This window comes from Anomaloglossus baeobatrachus, chromosome 3 (genome assembly GCF_048569485.1).
Source record: "Anomaloglossus baeobatrachus isolate aAnoBae1 chromosome 3, aAnoBae1.hap1, whole genome shotgun sequence".
Taxonomy (NCBI): Eukaryota; Metazoa; Chordata; class Amphibia; order Anura; family Aromobatidae; genus Anomaloglossus; species Anomaloglossus baeobatrachus.
The window spans coordinates 385,559,310-385,580,160 of record NC_134355.1 but is presented as its reverse complement, the minus strand read 5'-3'; the positions used below and the strand labels follow the sequence as shown (position 1 = coordinate 385,580,160).

Sequence of the window (20,851 nt, the reverse complement as noted above, 5' to 3'; positions counted from 1 at the left end):
TGTCCCTGCAGAGTTGCACTTTTGGTCATATACTAAATGAGTTGAAAAAGGACAGATGCTGGTGGAAAGGGGAACAGTTGTGTTGGAAAGGGGAAAAAAGTTTTTGTCTGTGGGTTTGGTGGTTAAGCAAAGGTAACATTTGATGAAGAAACGCCATCTGTTACGGTGGGACTGGCAGATTTGGATAAGGTGGTATATACTATGTTACCGCTATATAACGAAAATTAATAAGAAAAGAAAGAGAAAGGTATATATCCCCATCAGCAGTCAATGTCCACTGTGCTCCCAGATGGAAAAGGAGAGGTTGGCAACTGAAAGGTTAGGTGGAGGATACAGAGCTGTGTGGCTATGAAACTAATAGTTTCCTGAACCGAGTTAGACGCCACTGGGATCTGGAGAAAGGGAGCCCTGTTAGCGTCACAGGGTCCACACGCCCACCCAGCCCAGGAACTCCCTGTTAACATCACAGGGGCCATTCAGTACGCTGACCGTGTGCATTGGGGCCACACCTGTGGACAGCAGGCGCATCAGCAGCAGCAGGCCTGTTAATGCCGCTGGGCTGCACAAGCAGGACTTGTAGGACAGGAGCTGGTCTTAACAGTTCTGCGTTACCAACTGTGGTGGCGGCCTGCATCGACGCCCTATCCCTGCCTACCTCTGGCCTAAAGCCGCAATGGGTTCAACACATGGAGGTGTACTCTTTCGGAGCATAATAGAAGACTGCGCACCTCCTTGTTGGCTCCAGCCCGTTTTATAACCTGGGTCCGCCCCAAACCAGGGTGGACCACAATGCACCTCCTGGAGACAAAAGCAGAGTGACACGTCATGAGTGGCATAACTAGCGTCCTATTTGGAACCGCAACTTCAATAATGACCTCATGGCTGCCACGACACGAACACCTCACCAGTCATCGTCTGACCATCAATAATGAGGTGACAAGTCATAGGGGCGGGCCTCTGCAAGACATTTGGGAGTGGCCTGGCCACATCGTCAGGACACCTGATGCCTTGTGGTCTATATGGACCCCCCACATCAGGGGCAGGGCCAAAGAGTTCATTACCGGACCTAGTCTCTGATGCAGTAAGTGCCTGAGCATGCTCAGTAGCATGAAATACAGTCTCTGAAAAAAGACTATCAGCTTTAGCATGGCGTCTAGGCACAAAACAGGACTTAAACCCGGCACGGAATGCAAGTACCTGTGCAAAGAGGCTTTTCGCACTAAGTGTGGGATCATGCGCTGTATCCCGAAATGAAGACTTAGCCTCAGGAATGGCACAGTCAGGCTGACCATACTCACTAGGCAAAACACTGTAGTTAGGCTGCGGCTGGGGTAAATCGGCACACGCATGCGCACTAGCTGCCTCTCCACACTTAGACGTGGAGGAGAAATTGCTCTTTGGGTGTGGACTTGGAGATGCTGTCTATGAACAGAAGGAAAAGCTAAAGGAAGCCTCACTTTCTATCCCTCCGAATGATCAAATGCAGCAAGGAATTCCCTGAGTTTGCTATAAAATTAGCATAGCAAAATGTGCATGAGGGTGTCATGCAGAGGTGCTGCAAATAGATTTGCACCAGTGGGACACTAATGGAAGTCCAACAGCCAGTTCTTGTATGCCACTAAATGGCAGCATTTTTTGCTATCATTATAGCTTATTAAAAAAAGAGCAGGAGGGTGTCCTGCACAGGTGCTAGAAATAGCTTGGCACCAGTGGGACACTAATGGAAGTCCAACAGCCACGTTTAGGATGCCACTAAGTTCACTCAATGTTTGCTAGTATAATGGCTTAGTAACAATGAGTTTGAGTGTGCAATGCAGGCAGACGTGCTGCAAATATCTTTGCACTAGTGGGGCAATACAGAAGTCCAACAGCCACGTTTAGGATGCCACTAAGTTCACTCAGTGTTTGCTAGTATAATGGCTTAGTAACAATGAGTTTGAGTGTGCAATGCAGGTAGACGTGCTGCAAATATCTTTGCACTAGTGGGACAATACAGAAGTCCAACAGCCACGTTTAGGATGCCACTAAGTTCACTCAGTGTTTGCTAGTATAATGGCTTAGTAACAATGAGTTTGAGTGTGCAATGCAGGTAGGCGTGCTGCAAATATCTTTGCACTAGTGGGACAATACAGAAGTCCAACAGCCACGTTTAGGATGCCACTAAGTTCACTCAGTGTTTGCTAGTATAATGGCTTAGTAACAATGAGTTTGAGTGTGCAATGCAGGCAGACGTGCTGCAAATATCTTTGCACTAGTGGGACAATACAGAAGTCCAACAGCCACGTTTAGGATGCCACTAAGTTCACTCAGTGTTTGCTAGTATAATGGCTTAGTAACAATGAGTTTGAGTGTGCAATGCAGGTAGACGTGCTGCAAATATCTTTGCACTAGTGGGACAATACAGAAGTCCAACAGCCACGTTTAGGATGCCACTAAGTTCACTCAGTGTTTGCTAGTATAATGGCTTAGTAACAATGAGTTTGAGTGTGCAATGCAGGCAGACGTGCTGCAAATATCTTTGCACTAGTGGGACAATACAGAAGTCCAACAGCCACGTTTAGGATGCCACTAAGTTCACTCAGTGTTTGCTAGTATAATGGCTGAGTAACAATGAGTTTGAGTGTGCAATGCAGGCAGACGTGCTGCAAATATCTTTGCACTAGTGGGACAATACAGAAGTCCAACAGCCACTTTTATGATGCCACTAGGTTCACTCAGTGTTTGCTAGTATAATGGCTTAGTAACAATGAGTTTGAGTGTGCAATGCAGGCAGACGTGCTGCAAATATCTTTGCACTAGTGGGACAATACAGAAGTCCAACAGCCACGTTTAGGATGCCACTAAGTTCACTCAGTGTTTGCTAGTATAATGGCTTAGTAACAATGAGTTTGAGTGTGCAATGCAGGCAGACGTGTTGCAAATATCTTTGCACTAGTGGGACAATACAGAAGTCCAACAGCCACGTTTAGGATGCCACTAAGTTCACTCAGTGTTTGCTAGTATAATGGCTTAGTAACAATGAGTTTGAGTGTGCAATGCAGGCAGACGTGCTGCAAATATCTTTGCACTAGTGGGACAATACAGAAGTCCAACAGCCACGTTTAGGATGCCACTAAGTTCACTCAGTGTTTGCTAGTATAATGGCTTAGTAACAATGAGTTTGAGTGTGCAAAGGGCAGGAGGGTACAGTGGCAGGGTTGTGGGTCTCTGGGTAGAGGAAAGGAAGCCTACCTTTCTATCCCTCCTAATGGGGAAATGCAGCGAGGAAATCCCTGACCTTAGCTACACAGACACTGTCATCTTGTGTAGCTGTTAAACTCTGTTTTCACGAACCTGTCACCTATGGCTCTGACCCTGCCGGTATTAGCCCTTAAAAGGACTGATAGAAAGTGCTATCCCTATTCTGTACAGCACTGTGTATAGAGCGTACACAGCAGTATCGGAGATAGGCGCTGCGCCAGTGGTGACTGACACCAAGGACGCAGAAGGCAGATAATGACGTGCTGGAGGAAAATGTCCGTTTTTATAATGCAGGGACATGTGACATGGACATCCTATCACACATGCCGTTGCTTCTCTGGCTAAAAGTCCACTTAGCTGTGTGTGTGTCTGGGATTGGCTGACATGCTGGCCCGCCCCACTACACGCGCGCGCTTAGGGAAGGAAGACAAGGATAAAAAAAAAAAATGGCGATCGCCATTATCCATACAGCAGTGATATGAATGCGCTGTTCCCGCACACTATACACTGAAATGTCATAATAGTGTGAGTCACAGAATGATTTACACTATTACAGCGGAAAGCCAGCTAGTAATTAGCTGGTCTTTTTGCTGCTAGAACCGTTCTCGAACGTATCTAGAACTATCGAGCTTTAGCAAAAAGCTCGAGTTCTAGTTCGATCTAGAACAGCCCCCAAAATCACTCGAGCCGCGAACTGGAGAACCTCGAACCGCGAACCGCGCTCAACTCTAATCCTAACAGATATGTTCATTTCTAATTGTGTAGAAAATGTTATACTCAGATGCTTTCAGGAACTCTTTCTAAATGTCACAGGATGAAGTATGGTACAAGGTCATGGCACTAAATGTATAGCCATTCATAATAGCATTTTATATAAATATTATATACTCCAAAATGATTTTTGAAAAACATAAAAAACAGTATTTTGATGGTAATCATTTTCAACTACAGGAGATTTAAGATTCTGGAAGTCTAACATTCAAAGTGCTCCAGGCTGGTGGCAACCTAGTTCTGTGGATATAGAAGTGGCATCCTACGTCCTAATGTCGCATGTAATACAAAATCGTGTTTCTGAGGGAGTAGCAGTAATGAAGTGGCTAAGCCAACAAAGAAATTACCGTGGCGGATATTCTTCTACCCAGGTTAGTTAAGCAAGCAAAGTTCTGTGAAATCTTCTAAAGAATCTTTGCACTTTTACAAGACTGCTGCCCAAATGATTGCCATATAAGACAGAAAACACATGCAGTACTCACCTTCCCAGGTTCCACAGATGGCTCTTTGCTGCTCCGGTCTTTGTGTTTCGGTTGTTATATTCACATCGCGTTTGTTTGCGGTGAGTTCAGTGACTTGTCTACATTAGTGAAGCCATTGAGCTTAGTGATTGGCTACAGTGGTGATGTGTGTTGCATACGTGACATCACCGCTACACCTAAAACATATAGATTGGAGCAGAGGAGGAAAGAAAAGTGTGGGACCCGCAAAGGGTGAGTATATGATATAGATGGATTGAGCACCTTTTGTGAAAATTAAAAATCCCTTTAACCTGCTGTACAGTAACTTTCAGCGATGAATTATTAATCTTAGGGATGAATTTGCACATGCAGCTATTGGTTTTCTGAGCCAAACTCAGGAGTATAAGCAAAAAAAAGAAAGGTATCAATGTTGTCTTATGATTTTCTTACTTTTTGGATCCACTACTGACTTTAGTGCAAAAGAACTGCACCAAAAGTGCATGTGTGTATCATATTTTATCGAAACCACATACTTTGCAATTTTTTATTTTTTTTATTTTTTTGATATCAGATTATCAAATATCTATTACTCATCAGCCCCAGCTCAGGTGCCATCCCTTGTTTGCTTCCTCTATGGCTGTCTCACTTTATGCTAGTCCACACTATTTACTGTGGCTTAAAATTTCCCTGTAAAATCCACTTGATTTGCTTATTTGAATCACGGTAGATACGTTCATCTCTAAAGGCCCCGTTACACGCCACAATTTATATGGCGATCTCAGTAGCGATGTGACACGCCCAGATCGTAGTTACGATTTGCCGAGATCGCACATAGGTTGTTTAGTAGCGGTCACACATACACATCTCACAAACGACGCAACATCGTTCAGCGATATATTGTTTGACCAAGGCGGTCGTGTGGATGTTGTTCGTTGTTGGCAGGGTGTCAAACGTAGCAATATGTCTGCTGCGTTCTAAACAATCAACAATATTTTGAAAGTGAACGACGTGTCAACGATCAACGATTTTCAACCTATTTACGATCGTTCGGAGTCGCATGTAGGTGTCACACGCAACGACGTCGCTAACGATGACGGAAGTTCGTCACGGAAACCATGACCCCCGACGATATATCGTCAGATAAATCGTAGCGTGTAACGGGGCCTTTAGTGTTCATCTCTGACACCATCATCCAAGGCTATTCAGGCAGTTAAAGCAGCCAATTGGTATCTGAGTATTCAGGAAGCATATCTTACAGCTACCATATGTATTACAGTTTGCCTCAAAATCCATTTTGCCCAGCAGTTTAATCCTCTTTCTAGCAAACTCCTGCCTGCTGTCCAATTATTTTCTACTTCAGTCTTGTGAATCCTGGTGCTTTTACACTCTTAACTACTGTATGCTGCTATTTGCCCTTATGATATTAGTGCCGTTCATATCAATGTGTTTGCTAGCTATGTACCTGATTATTATTCCTCTCTATTATTCCTGTCTGTTGTGATATCACTGAAAACTAGATTGCCTATTCATCTCTGTGGTTCTTTGGTTAATAGCTTTCCTGCTGCAATGTCTTGATTACATACATCTCTATTAGGGATGATCGAATACCTCAAATATTCAGCTTCGCGAATATTTGCCGAATAGGCCGCCGCTATTCAACTATTCGCGAATATTCGATGCGCAATGTAAGTCTATGGGAAACCCGAATAACAACTATTCGGAACTAATCAGGCTTCCCATAGACTTACATTGCACATCGAATATTCGACCTATTTGTCGGATATTCGTGAAGCCGAATATTTGAGGTATTCGATCATCCCTAATCTCTATCATTAACCATCTGTCTGCTGCAGGTTACCAATTCTACACATCTCTGCTATTAACCATCTATCTTCTTCAAGTCCCTGAATGCATACATCTTTTACTAATTGTCTCGAATTGTGAATATACCCATTGTTCCTATGTTTATATCCACATCTGGCACTGCTTTATTCCTGTACCGCTTGTATGACTGCTGTTCTGCATATCCTGCTGTCATGATCCTCATTGATTCATGTACCAATCAGTAAAGCCTACTCCACTGAACCACCACTTCCAGTCCATGCTTTTTACCAAGACCTACAGCTTAGAGAAGCTACCTAACTAAGTGCGCCTATAATGATATGTTGGGTCATGGTGTTTTGGCACCTACTATTATGTAATTATTATATGTCAAGCGCCAATCTCCTCCTTTGAGAATTGCTATCTTCTTGCTAGTGTAGCCTTACTCACAGACTGCACAGTGTTCTTATGAAAAATAGGGGCTGATGGAGTGACATGTAACCAACCCTCTCCATCCAATTTCTCTAATTGGAAATACACCTGCAAAAGTTATTTTTTATTTGCAAATTGAACAGGTCTGGTCATATACCCTTCTAATATCTGAAATTCGAGAACAGGACTGCTTTGAAGTTTGTGAGCAGGGCCGCACGGGCAAGCTTTACAATGAAGGAGATTGGTGTGATACCTGGATTACCTATATAATAGTATCCTGTTCCAAATGCATTTGTTAAAATAAAATGGACAAGCCTTTTAAGTTTTATCAAACAAAATTATAATCATTAAAGGGAGACTTTCTTCGCAAAATGCATGCTTCAAACTAACTACAAAACTCTCTTGAAAATAGTTAATTTTTTTTAAAAATCTGTTTTTCCATAGCCCCAAAAAGAAACTTTGTTGTAAAATGCAAATTAGGGTCCTCAGTGTACTTTTGGCTTGGCTAAATGCCTTGGTGCACCATTTGTGTTTAGAATATGGCCACTCCTTCTGTATTGATTGACAGTGCCATCTTTCTCACAACAAACTGTGGCCAAAGATAAACCTCTGTCTGTCCTTGTGCAGGAGTGAGTACATAAATGACTTTCCCCTCGCTTATCTCTTCTGCTATCACTTTAAGACACATTTCTTTCTCCTTGCTGCTTTCATAGCTTGGGTGTTGGTATGTAGAAAGCGAGGTTAGCTGCGAGGAGAGAGTGATTTGTGTACTCAATAGCAGAGGAATCAAGCAATGTCAGTGTCAGGCTTCCGGGATTTCCAGTTCTCTTTTGAAAGAGCTTGCCCTCGGTTAACATGGAGTTTGCTGTTCTGTTGCCCTACTTCCTGTCCAGCTGCTTAAAAGGCCGCCTCTAAGCTTAGTCCAGTGCCTGAGTATACTGCTTGCTGTGTGCTCCTGCTTTTCTGCTCTTGGTTCCTGATTGACTTTTGGATCCTCCTGAAAAACAACCGACACCGACTCTGGACTTTACCCGGTCTCATCAAGCTGTGCCCGGACTCCGTCTGCCGTCTTTGGTCAGCACTTCTGCCCGGTTCCTTCCGGTTCGTAACCACTCTGGACTCTCATCCCGTGCGGACATTTTTGGACTTTACCTATTGCCCCTTGTGTCCCGGCTGCTGTGCATTTAGGCCTTCTGGGGTGATTGCCAGACAGTCCCTGTATAGGGGTTCGCTCTTGGTGGTCTCCCTGGGGGAGTCCGGTGTGTGGCCCCGGGAATTCCCTTCGCTCCGATCCTGGAAGGTATTTCTTGTGTTTATTGTTCTACTGTGTTTTGTTCCGTTTGTGTACCTATCGTTGGTTACATATTATAAACATCTCTGCACCAAGAACTCGTCTCTGGTTATCATTGCCCTAACGCTATCGAAATCCTCAGTACATACAATAGTATTACATTATACTCAGGCCATAAAAGGATTTCGCTGGGGCAATGACTGAGACACGAGTAGATCAGCTTTTTTCCATGATTAACTCCTTGCAGCAGGAGATGGAGGCGGTGCAAACTAAGCTTAGAGATGTGGAGGCACAGCTGGGCCATGATCACCAGGTACTGGGTCCGGCTATTCAGGATTTGCAAGTCAGAGTGGAGGCTCAGGAAGCCGTCCCCACTACGTCCGTATCAGCTGCCGGTATGCCTAGGTTACCCCCATTTCGTTTCAGTGGTGATCGTAGTCAGTTTCGTGGATTTGTTAACCAGTGTATACTGTTTTTTGATGTACATGCTGATTATTACCGTTCTGACCGGTCAAAAGTGTTATGTATAATCATGTTGTTAACCTCACGAGCACTGGCTTGGGCTAATCCTATGATAGAGAATCGGGATATCCGTTTAAATCACCTGGATGACTTTCTGACCGCAATGGCGCAAATGTTTGATGATCCGAATCGCCGTGCTACCGCTGAATCGGCTCTCCTTTCCTTACGTCAGGGAAAGCGGTCTGTCGTTGAATACGCCACTGAGTTCAAGAGGTTAGTGGTAGACACCGACTGGGGAAACAATGCGTTATTGTCAGTTTTCAGAAAAGGTTTGTCCGGTACCATCAAGGACGAGCTAGCTCGTTCCGAATCTCCAGGGGATTTTGAACTGTTTCTCCAACACTGTGTGCGTATTGATACCCACTTGACGGAACGTAGACAGGAAAAATGGGCAGCTGTAAACCGGGTAACCAACTTTGCGTTTCCTTCCAGAGAACCCGCTCTCAGGACGCCACGGGAGGCCGAGGACGTTCCTATGCAAGTGGACTCTCTGCAAAAGCGAGAGACCAACGAACGTCGTGAACACCGGCTCCGTGAGCGTTTGTGTTTCTATTGCGGTCAATCGGACCATTTCTTGATTGACTGCCCGAGACGTCCAAATCGCCCAAATAAGGTATTGGCAGCCATGGCAGAGTGTGACAACACGGACGCAGAGTCCGATATCTCTGAGGCAAGTGGACACCTGGATGCGGTATTTCCCTTGACTGTAATGTCAACATCACCTAAGGACTCAGAAGGGAAATACACCCATTGCTCGCTTCCCATTCAGATACGGTGGGAGGGACAGTTAATACCTACATCTGCTATGATAGACTTTGGGGCAGGGGGTAATTTCATGGACTCTTCTTTTGCCAGGAAACACGGTATCCGGACTCAACAAAGATCCTCACCGGTTACCATGGAGACGGTAGACGGATCTCCGTTAGTTTCTGGACCAGTTGATCGGGAAACAGTACCCCTAGAATGTGTGATGAAGCCAGGTCAGCAGGAGACCCTTGTTTTCATGTTGATTTCTTCTCCCCATTTTCCGATTATTTTAGGAATTCCGTGGCTACAGTCTACAAATCCAGTCATTGATTGGGAGACTAAGGAAATATCCTTCCCACCGCAGAGTGGTCCGACCATTAGTCCAACTGTACCGGTTCCAGTAACACCGAATGCGGAGGGCACTGTACAGGTACCTGTTCTACCCCCGGTTTATCATGACTTCGCTGATATATGCGACAAAAGAAAAGCAGATCGGCTTCCCCCGCATAGACCGTATGATTGTCCCATAGACTTACTCCCAGGGGCGGAGATCCCGTTTGGTCATGTCTACCCGTTGGCGGCACCTGAGCTAGAAGCACTAAAGGAGTACATCGATGAAAGTCTAGCCAAGGGATTTATTCGCCCTTCTACCTCACCAGCAGGGGCACCCATCTTTTTCGTGAAAAAGAAAGAGGGGACTCTGAGACCTTGTATTGACTACCGGGAACTAAATAAGGTAACCAGCCGGAACCGGTATCCGTTACCGTTGATTCCTGAGCTATTGGAGAGAGTCCAACAGGCAAAGATATTCACTAAATTGGATCTCCGTGGGGCATATAATCTACTCCGCATACGTCCCGGAGATGAGTGGAAGACAGCGTTCAGATGTCGGTATGGACATTATGAGTACCTAGTGATGCCTTTTGGACTTTGTAACGCTCCTGCGGCTTTCCAACACCTAGTCAACGATATTTTTAGGGATATAATGGACCAATTCATGGTGATTTATCTGGATGATATCCTGATCTTTTCTGATTCCCTACAGGAACACCAGGAGCACGTCAAGACAGTACTTACCCGTCTGAGGGATAACCACCTGTACATTAAACTGGAGAAGTGCGAATTCCATTGCTCACAAATACAATTTTTAGGATATGTCATCTCTCCTCAGGGACTGAACATGGAGTCTGGCAAGATACAAGCAATTCTAGACTGGCCGGAACCGGGAAACATCAAGGAGGTACAACGCTTTGTCGGTTTTGCCAACTTTTACCGACGCTTTATCCGTAACTTTTCAGAGATCGTCCGTCCCATCACTCTGTTAACCAAGAAAGGACAGAAGTTTGTGTGGTCCGCCCAGGCCCAGGAAGCTTTCAATCGTCTCAAGGTTTGTTTTACCTCAGCGCCAATACTAGTACACCCGAATCCCGCACTCCCCTTTATTGTGGAAGTCGACGCTTCCAATTATGCATTAGGGGCAATCCTTTCTCAAAGGACTGGGGACAAGAGTCTCTTGCATCCGTGTGCTTTCTTTTCTCGCCGGTTGTCCCCTGCAGAAAGGAACTATGACATTGCGGACAAGGAATTGTTGGCGATTCTTTCAGCTTTTAAGGAATGGAGACACCACTTACAGGGAGCTGCGCAGCAAGTGATAGTACTCACAGATCATCGTAACCTGGAATTTCTTAAGTCTGCCAGGTGCCTGTCTCCACGGCAAGCCCGTTGGAGCTTATTCCTTAACCAGTTCAATTTTATCGTTACATACCGTCCAGGTTCACGTAATGGGAAAGCCGATGCCTTGTCCCGAATCCACGCCATGGACTCCGTGCCTGGAACCCCGTCTCAGACCGTGTTATCAGATGCCAATTTCGTTGGAGTAATCCAGGACCAGGACTTGTGGAAGGACATCAAGCTGGCCTATGATGGTGACGTATTTCTTGCTGCCCCCCCGAATGATGTGACTCTTGTTCTTCGGAATGGTGTGTGGTTGAGAGAGCGACGTATTTATGTCCCGGAGGCCGTAAGACTTCGGGTTCTCAAGTTGGTCCATGACTCCGTGTTGGCTGGTCATAGGGGGGTACAGAAGACGCAGGAATTTCTGAGCCGTTTTTTCTGGTGGCCTACCTGTTTAAAGGATGTAAAAGACTATGTCCACTCATGTGTGGTTTGTGCCCGGTGCAAGGTCCCTCGTGTGGCTCCTACGGGACTCCTCCAACCGTTACCCGTTCCATCTCGCCCTTGGGGATCCATCTCAATGGATTTTATTGTGGAGTTGCCAGTCTCAGGCGGTCACAATACCATTTTAGTAGTGGTGGATCGGTTGACAAAAGCTGCTCACTTTATTCCGTGTACCGGTCTTCCCTCAGCCGCAGAGACAGTGGATTTGGTTATCCAGAACATATTCCGTTTGCATGGGGTACCAGATGAGATCATCTCTGACCGGGGCGTGCAGTTCACGTCTAAGTTCTGGAAGGGATTTTGTTCGGCACTCCAGATTGATGTCTGTTTATCTTCTGCATACCATCCTCAGACAAATGGGCAAACCGAACGGACTAATCAAACCCTGGAACAGTACCTTCGATGTTATGTCAGCCATCTGCAGGACGATTGGTTGAAGATGCTTCCTTTGGCGGAGTTCTCGTATAACAACACTCAGAGCAGCTCCACTAAGGTAACGCCCTTTTTCGCTAACTTGGGTTACCATCCGAATGTTTTGCCTAGGTCACCGGTTGCGGTTTCGGTGCCAGCGGTGGAGGACAGATTGACGGAGCTCCGACAGAATCTGGAGGTTCTAAAGGACACTGTGGCTACGGCTCAGGAGCGTTACAAGAGGTCGGCAGACACTCACCGGAAACAGGCACCCATGTATAAGGTAGGGGAGTCGGTGTGGTTATCCACCAAAAACCTGAGATTGGGTGTTCCTTCGCAGAAGCTGGGACAGAAATTCATCGGTCCGTTTAAGATCACCGGGATCGTGAGCCCTGTGGCCTGTCGGCTGCGGTTGCCGCACCATTTAAAGGTACACCCGGTCTTTCATGTTTCTCTCCTCAAACCCGTTTCCCCTAATACGTTTCATGGTCGTGTCGTGCCTCCTCCTCCGCCTGTGATGGTTGACGGCGAGGAGCAGTTCGTGGTTGAGGACATTATTGACTCCCGGCTCCATCGGCTTCAGTATCTGGTACGTTGGCAGGGGTACTCCCCCGAGGACGATTCCTGGGAACCGGTGGGTAACATTCGGGCGCCCCGGAAGATCGCTCAGTTTCATCGGCGGTACCCGGACAAGCCAGGCCCTGATCCGTCCTGAGGCCGTTTCTGGGGGGGGAGTACTGTCAGGCTTCCGGGATTTCCAGTTCTCTTTTGAAAGAGCTTGCCCTCGGTTAACATGGAGTTTGCTGTTCTGTTGCCCTACTTCTTGTCCATCTGCTTAAAAGGCCGCCTCTAAGCTTAGTCCAGTGCCTGAGTATACTGCTTGCTGTGTGCTCCTGCTTTGCTGCTCTTGGTTCCTGATTGACTTTTGGATCCTCCTGAAAAACAACCGACACCGACTCTGGACTTTACCCGGTCTCATCAAGCTGTGCCCGGACTCCGTCTGCCGTCTTTGGTTAGCACTTCTGCCCGGTTCCTTCCGGTTCGTAACCACTCTGGACTCTCATCCCGTGCGGACATTTTTGGACTTTACCTATTGCCCCTTGTGTTCCGGCTGCTGTGCATTTAGGCCTTCTGGGGTGATTGCCAGACAGTCCCTGTATAGGGGTTCGCTCTTGGTGGTCTCCCTGGGGGAGTCCGGTGTGTGGCCCCGGGAATTCCCTTCGCTCCGATCCTGGAAGGTATTTCTTGTGTTTATTGTTCTACTGTGTTTTGTTCCGTTTGTGTACCTATCGTTGGTTACATATTATAAACATCTCTGCACCAAGAACTCGTCTCTGGTTGTCATTGCCCTAACGCTATCGAAATCCTCAGTACATACAATAGTATTACAGTCAGCAGCGAGGATAGAGTGATGAGTCTCCTCCCTCATGCACAGGAACAGAGCACACACAATGGTTTATTGTGAGGCAGCGCTGGATCTGAGAAAGCCAGCATTCTCAATCGATATAGACGTAGTGGCCATAATCTTAATAATTGGATGGAATGGTGTACTGAGGTGTTTAGCCATTCCAAATGTATACTGAGCACCTAATTGAGGTTTTTTGTTTTTTTTTTTTGGGGGGGGGAATGAAGGGAAAAGATTTAAAAGTGAAAAGAACAATTTTTATTGTTGCTACATTTCCTACAAGGTGATGTGGTTAGTTTAGGGTGTAAATTTGGGCTGAGACTCCTTTTACAGGGGTTGTCTTATTGTCATATGCTTTATTAGGGAATTTAGATATAATGGAAGGGGCCACACCAACAATGAGGGTTATCCACTCAGAATAAGAACACAATCCTGTCATGTTCTAAATGATTAAATATTTCAACTTCCCATTGACATAGTAGCTCATTGTTGTTGGATAGAGAAGGTTGACTCTATTTAATCAGCTAATCACTGAATTATACCTGTTATTCATTTATTTTACAGGACACTATAGTAGCTCTACAAGCAATTTCCTCCTTTGCATCTAAGTACTCAATTAGCAAACCTGCTCTAAGCATTTCAGTTGGATGGAGTGAGATGGATTCAGAAATATTCCACATCAATTCCTGGAACTCCATGATGCTTATAGGTAGAAAGGTAACACAAGCAATTTGTAAGTTTATAAGATATTTAAAGGAAACCTATCATGTGTAAAAACGCTAATAACCTGCAGATATTGGGTTAATCTGCAAGTTAATAGTGTTTGAAACCTGCCCAACATCTGCACATTGAACTCCGCTGCCAGGAAGAAATTAATTTTAATCCTCCTAGCAGCTTTTGGGTTTCAGTCACGGAGGCGGCACCGGAGTGGGTTTAGTCACTGCTTTATGTATTGAGAATAGCAGCTGTAATTGGGTCCCCCACAGTGACTGACAACCTCCCCTAATGCTGAGTGGCCATCAGTCAGTGCGGGGTGCATAGTCACTCTTGATACAGAGCTATGACTGAACTCATGCTGGCACCACCCCTGTGACTCCAACTCAATTGCTATCGGAATTAAGTTAATTTCCTTCCAGCAGCAGAGTTCAATGTTCAGGTGCTGGGCAGGATTCAATCTCTATGAAACTGCAGATTAACCCCATAGCTGCATGTTAATAACCTTTTTTCCCTTGACAAGGATTTACAAGCTTTTATTACTTTGATTGGCTAGTAGACAATGAAAAGTGAGTCATATTGGTTGTCTACAGTAGCGATATATCTTCTATGGTCCATCCTGAGTAACAATAAAAGTTTTTTTTTTAATTTTAGATCGATATTGGGCCAAATATTAATATTACAGTACACGCTGAGGGTCATGGATTTGCCATATTGCAGGTAAACCAATGTCATGTATATAATCTTGCGGTTATCATTTTTATTGTATATATCCCTTTTGCATTTGTTACAATGCAAACTGCTACAAGGACACTTGTGACTACTACAGGCTGTACGGGCCTTTCACTTAGTGTTTTTTTTCTCCATTCAGTAGTCCGTCTGGGCCTACATCCAAATCCCCCACATAAGGGGATTCAAATGTACTTACCAATGGGGCCATTGACTATAATGATAAAGGCGTAGTCACCATGTGTTCACTTGTTCATCATTTTCGTTTAGCACCCCTGCGGTACCAGGTGCTACAAAATGTAAGTGGAAACCCAAACCCCGGAATATCCGTGCCACTCAACACACCAGCACCTTCAGGCCACACACACAGCCCCAACAACAAACTGGGAGACTGCCTAGCAACATGTAAAAGGGATGGGCACTGATTGGATAGTCGCCACCCAATCTGTAGGGAAAGACCCTGCAAGGGGAGGGGTCAGTGATCAGTTGGGAAGTTGGCAGGAGGAAGTGTTTAGTCAGTGAGGAGTCAGAAAAGGAAGTGAAGGAGAGAGGAGTTGAGAGTAGTAGTCGGAGGAGTGAAAGAGTAAGAGTACAGAAGGAAAGGAAAAGACCTGAAGTAACACTGGAGTGCTGTGACAGGAGTGAGGGACTGTGGAGTAAGGAACCATGACTCCTGGGACCGTGAGTTACCTGTGGAAGTGGAAAACTCCAGGAACCGCGGGGCGCCTGTGGAAGTCTGGAACCATACTGGACTCAGCACAAGGCGGGGTGCAGACCCTAGGACAGCGAGACACTTTATGGTCAACTGTTACATCTGCCAGGAGAGAAGATCTCCAGGGTCCCTCACCAACCAAAGAGTCTGACGCATCAGCAGCAAAGAGGGGACCGGGGATTGACCCCCTTAAATAGTCCAGGCTGCCTGCAATAGGACCAAGACAGAAACGGAGGGGTTCCCAAGCAGCTCTAGGCCACGGGAGCCCATTAACAACAAGTGTGCATGGAGAAAAGCCAACCCAGGTCACAGCTGGCACGGAGAACAAAGGGAGCAGGAACACCTGTAACAGGCACCAGTGGGTCCAGGTACAAAGACCAAAGTAAAAGGCAAGTTAAAACTGCAATACCGGTGTGGACTGTTTCCTTCTCACCTCCGTACAGATACATTGACTGTTCCCCACTACAATCCCCATCATCCACTGCTGGGGCCTAGCCCTGCTTGCGGAAGGCCCAAAACACCTAAACTGCACTACTCCATCAGCCCCAGCAAGAAACTGCAGTGGCGGCTTCAAGTAACCTGGCTGAATACAGCAAGTGGCGTAGTAAAAAAACTCTATTTTTATTTCTCCCTTTTCTTTTACCCCTTTTTATTCAGACCGACCCCTAGGGTCACGGAACCAAACATCGGCCGCGACCATGACTAATCTCCCACACTGCGCACAACGTACCCGGGACCGAGTACCCCACAGCCCTGGGGTATCACATCCCGTATTATACACCTATTGGAGGTGGACAGCGTGTCGTAGTAGACTATATCTTGCTTTCCTTCTCCAATAGACATATGTAGCGCCCCATGGGGCAGGTGGTTAACCTACTCATTGCCGGGCTGTTTTGGGTCGGGCCAGGTGATGTCACGGGTGGTCTCGCCCAGTTCCATTGCCCTGAGGCGTACAGTAAATGGTGGGGTAAGCGGGGTGTTTGGGAAAGTTTGTCTTGACACCACCTGTGATATGCGACCAGGGAGTAGCCGCTGCTGCAGAATTCCTTACCGGGACAGGTGTTATGGCAGCCGGGATGGTGTCGCTCCCCACAGGTGGAGCGGGCCGCGGGTAGATGAAGAGGGGAGATAATGGCAGTTGGCGCCTAACCGCTAGGCGGTGACGCCAGTAAGAACAAGCCAACACAGTTTCTGCAGATTCAAGTTTACTCATAGCTTCAGTCGCCAGTCCAGTTATACCAGTCACTGCCGTGATGGGCTGTGGTTGATCATGGATCCACAGAAGGTCAGAACCGGTGCGGTAGTCTGTGGGCCCTTCCTCACTGTGCTTTTAGTGTGGGTCCCTGTGGCTTGAAGCACTTAGAGTCCCATCCATATTAGGTAGAGTACTGTTCCCTATGCCAGTAGCGTGGATCCCCTTGAGTCTGACCATGATCTAGGCCCCGGAATCCTAAGTGCCACTTGACTCTGGAAACTTGTGTGGTCGGTGAAGCATGGAACTCCTCCGTCCAGCAGAATCTGATGGTGCAACTTGGAATTACACCACCCTAGGGTGCTGCATCCGTAACTGTGCTGCCCCTGGGAGAACTGACACGGTATCTCTACAGCGACCGTTAAACTCCTATGTCTCACAGGAGCTACCAGGAAAGATGTCCGCTCACTGTCACTCCTGCTGGAGAACTCTCTGTAAGGCTCCCTTCACACGCACGTGTCTCCAATACATGTTAGGTCCGTTCCTGCACATACCGGACACACGAGCATCAATGGGTCTGCGCACACGTGCGTGTTTTGCCATAGAACGTGTGTACGTGTGGAGCATACGCGTGTCCGTGTGTTCCACACGTAGACATATCCACATTTTCTCCGGCATCATGGGTGTCACACGGCCCGCATACGGACCACACGGATGTAGTGTGGAAGCGGGCCCGTGTGACATGCGCCGGAGAAAACTCCCGTGTCAGAAAAAAAAAAAAAGAAATCTTTACTCACCTTCTCCTGCTCTCCTGTCTCTGCCACTGCTGTCACTTGCTGCCGACCGCCGCTCATTATGCTAATTTAATATTCACTTTAATGCGGCTGGAAGCAGCAGCTGCGGGGAGTCGGCAGGGCTGGAGACCATAGATCAGCACCACGGACAGCAACGCCAGGGACAGGTGAGTTGAAAGTTCTCGTTTTCCGTGTGTTATCATGGATAACACACGGAGAACACACGTAGTGCCATAAACACGGCTCACGGAGAGAAAAACGCACCTTTGACACGTCCGTGAAACACGTGCGTGATTTTCACAGACGTGTGAAGGGGCCTGAAACTGTGTGCGACTCCTAACTCCCCCTGGTGGCCGCTCCTCCCCACACCTAGGACCTAAGCTAGTGGATTGGTGCCCCTGTTGTGATGGCATCCTGTAGATGCCACACTGTTGGCAACCCCTTTGGTACCCGACCCTAGCCCAGTTCCCAGTGGGGAAGGAGCAACCCTTGTGTGTATGTGGTTGTGTACGGTGAAATCGGCAACCCTTGTGTGTATGTGGTTGTGTACGGTGAAATCGGCACTGACCTCCCCTGGATCCATGACCAGCACTACACACTAAGTGGAGTGCAGTACCCTGTGGAGACCAGAGCCTCAGAGGCGCCACATTCCCCCATGGGAAACGGCAGCACCCCCAGGCTGCAACAAAATACAGTTTACACCGCAATTTTTATATGCATGCATGCAACAGGTTAACAGCTAAACATTCTTCCCTTTATGGGAGGCAGCAATAATTTCAAATGTGTCAAACATCTTCAACAATACCGGTCACAGGTCATCAAAACATTTCAAAGCTGCAAACGTCAGCATACATTTTTTCACATTATAAAACTGTGCAAATATAAAGCAGATAAAACATTTTCACTTCAGCGTGATAGAAAGGATGAAAAATATGGCGGTGTCCTAATGTACACTTGGCAGTAGAGTTGAGCGCGGTTCGTGGTACCTGGTTCTCCAGTTCGCGGTTCGAGTGATTTTGGGGGCTGTTCTAGATCGAACTAGAACTCGAGCTTTTTGCTAAAGCTCGATAGTTCTAGTTACGTACGAGAACGGTTCTAGCAGAAAAAAGCCAAGCTAATTACTAGCTGGCTTTCCGCTGTAATTGTGTAAGTCACTCTGTGACTCACACTATTATGAAATTTCAGCTTATAGTGTGCGGGAACAGCGCATTCAGATCATTGCTGCTGGGATAATGGTGTTCGCCATTTTTTTTTTTTTCCTTGTCTTCCTTCCCTAAGCACGCGCGTGTAGTGGGGCGGGCCAGCTTGTCAGCCAATCCCAGACACACACACAGCTAAGTGGACTTTTAGAAAGAGAAGCAACGGCATGTGTGATAGGATGTCCATGTCACATATCCCTGCATTATAAAAACGGGAATCTGTCCGTCTGGACGCCATTATCTGCCTTCTGCGTCTGGGTGTCAGTCACCGCTGGCTGGCGTAGCTCCTGTCTCCAATACTGCTGTGTACGCTCTACACACAGCGCAGGGCTAAGAACAGCAGGCTCAGAGCCATAGGTGACAGTCAGGTCCGTGGAAACAGATTTTAACAGCTACAGAAGATAACAGTGTCTGTGTAGCTAAGGTCAGGGACGTCCTCGCTGCATTTCCCCATTAGGAGGGATAGAAAGGGAGGCTTCCTTTCCTCTACCCAGACCCACAACCCTGCCACTGTACCCTCCTGCCCTTTGCACACTCAAACTCATTGTTACTAAGCCATTATACTAGCAAACACTGAGTAAACTTAGTGGCATCCTAAAAGTGGCTGTTGGACTTCCATTACTGTCCCACTAGTGCAAATCTATTTGCAGCACCTCTGCATTGCACACTCAAACTCATTGTTACTAAGCCATTATACTAGCAAACACTGAGTAAACTTAGTGGCATCCTAAAAGTGGATGTTGGACTTCCATTAGTGTCCCACTAGTGCAAATCTATTTGCAGCACCTCTGCATTGCACACTCAAACTCATTGTTACTAAGCCATTATACTAGCAAACACTGAGTAAGCTTAGTGGCATCCTAAAAGTGGCTGTTGGACTTCCATTAGTGTCCCACTAGTGCAAATCTATTTGCAGCACCTCTGCATTGCACACTCAAACTCATTGTTACTAAGCCATTATACTAGCAAACACTGAGTAAACTTAATGGCATCCTAAAAGTGGCTGTTGGACTTCCATTATTGTCCCACTGGTGCAAAGCTATTTGCAGCACCACTGCATTGCACACTCAAACTCATTGTTACTAAGCCATTATACTAGCAAACACTGAGGAAACTTAGTGGCATCCTAAAAGTGGCTGTTGGACTTCCATTAGTGTCCCACTAGTGCAAATCTATTTGCAGCACCTCTGCATTGAACACTCAAACTCATTGTTACTAAGCCATTCTAATAGCAAACTGTGCTGTCAGTTTAAGGGCCGTAGTTGCATTGTCAGGGATAGTTATTGTTGTTTGTTTATTCTGCTGTTAATAAAGATAGACCACCGCTGCAATCTACACCACCTCTCAATTTTTACTACCACATTTTTAAGTGCACAATCTTGTCGCAATCAAAATGAGTGGCAAAATGACAGATGCTGGTGGAAAGGGGAAGAGGCGTGTTGGAAAAGAAAAAAAAGGGTTTGTCCGTGGGGAAGGTGGCAAAGCTCCAATAACATCTGCTGAAGATAGACCATCTTCCAGCAAAAGTAAGATGTCTACTACTTACCGTGGAAAATCCGATGTGCTCCCTTTTTTACGGACACGAACAACTGGAAAAAAGGTAGATGATGGCCAAAAAAAGAAAATGCTTTAATGGATCTCAAGTGGTCAAACAAGTGCCCTCTCCGCCACCTCAACTACCGCATCCAAAAAACACCAGTCCTCTGAGTTGTCATCCCAATCACACTTGCTTTCTCCCAGCTCTGAAGTCTCCATCAGCCCTGCACAGTATGGCGGAACTGAGATGGCTGAGTCTGCAGAGCTGTTCAGTCACACTATAGCCTGAGAATCAGAGGTCTGCTCCCAAGTCACAGTGAGTACAGACCAGGAAATGGTCTGCAGTGATGCCCAGAACCTTTGTGACTCTGAATCAGGCCCAAGTTTCTGAGCATAATGTTGACCCTTTTTCACAAACTGTAATACCTGTTGTTATAGACAATGAGGAACATACTGATGATGATGAGACGCAGATACCAGATTGGGATGACAACTTAAATATTCGGTCAGGGCAAGAAGAGGCTCGGTCTGAGGGTGAGGGGAGTGCAAACACAACAATTGATGAGGAAGTTCAAGATCCCACCTACTGTCAACCCACAGTCTGGCACTCAAGAAGGTCAACAGAGGCGGTGGAGGAGGATGCAACTGACGACGAAGTTACCTTGCGCCTTCCTGGACACAGTCGGAGTACTGGTC

General features: G+C 46.5%; 1 protein-coding gene across 1 annotated transcript in view; it reads left to right on the top strand.

Moving 5' to 3' along the window:
• Positions 1-20,851, top strand: part of LOC142296516 (CD109 antigen-like) — a 474,860-nt gene that overhangs the window by 396,341 nt on the left and 57,668 nt on the right. The window contains exons 27-29 of the mRNA XM_075340204.1: positions 4,192-4,382; positions 13,844-13,996; positions 14,648-14,713. Of these exons, the coding sequence (XP_075196319.1) occupies positions 4,192-4,382; positions 13,844-13,996; positions 14,648-14,713 (410 nt within the window). The remainder of the gene's footprint in view (positions 1-4,191; positions 4,383-13,843; positions 13,997-14,647; positions 14,714-20,851) is intronic.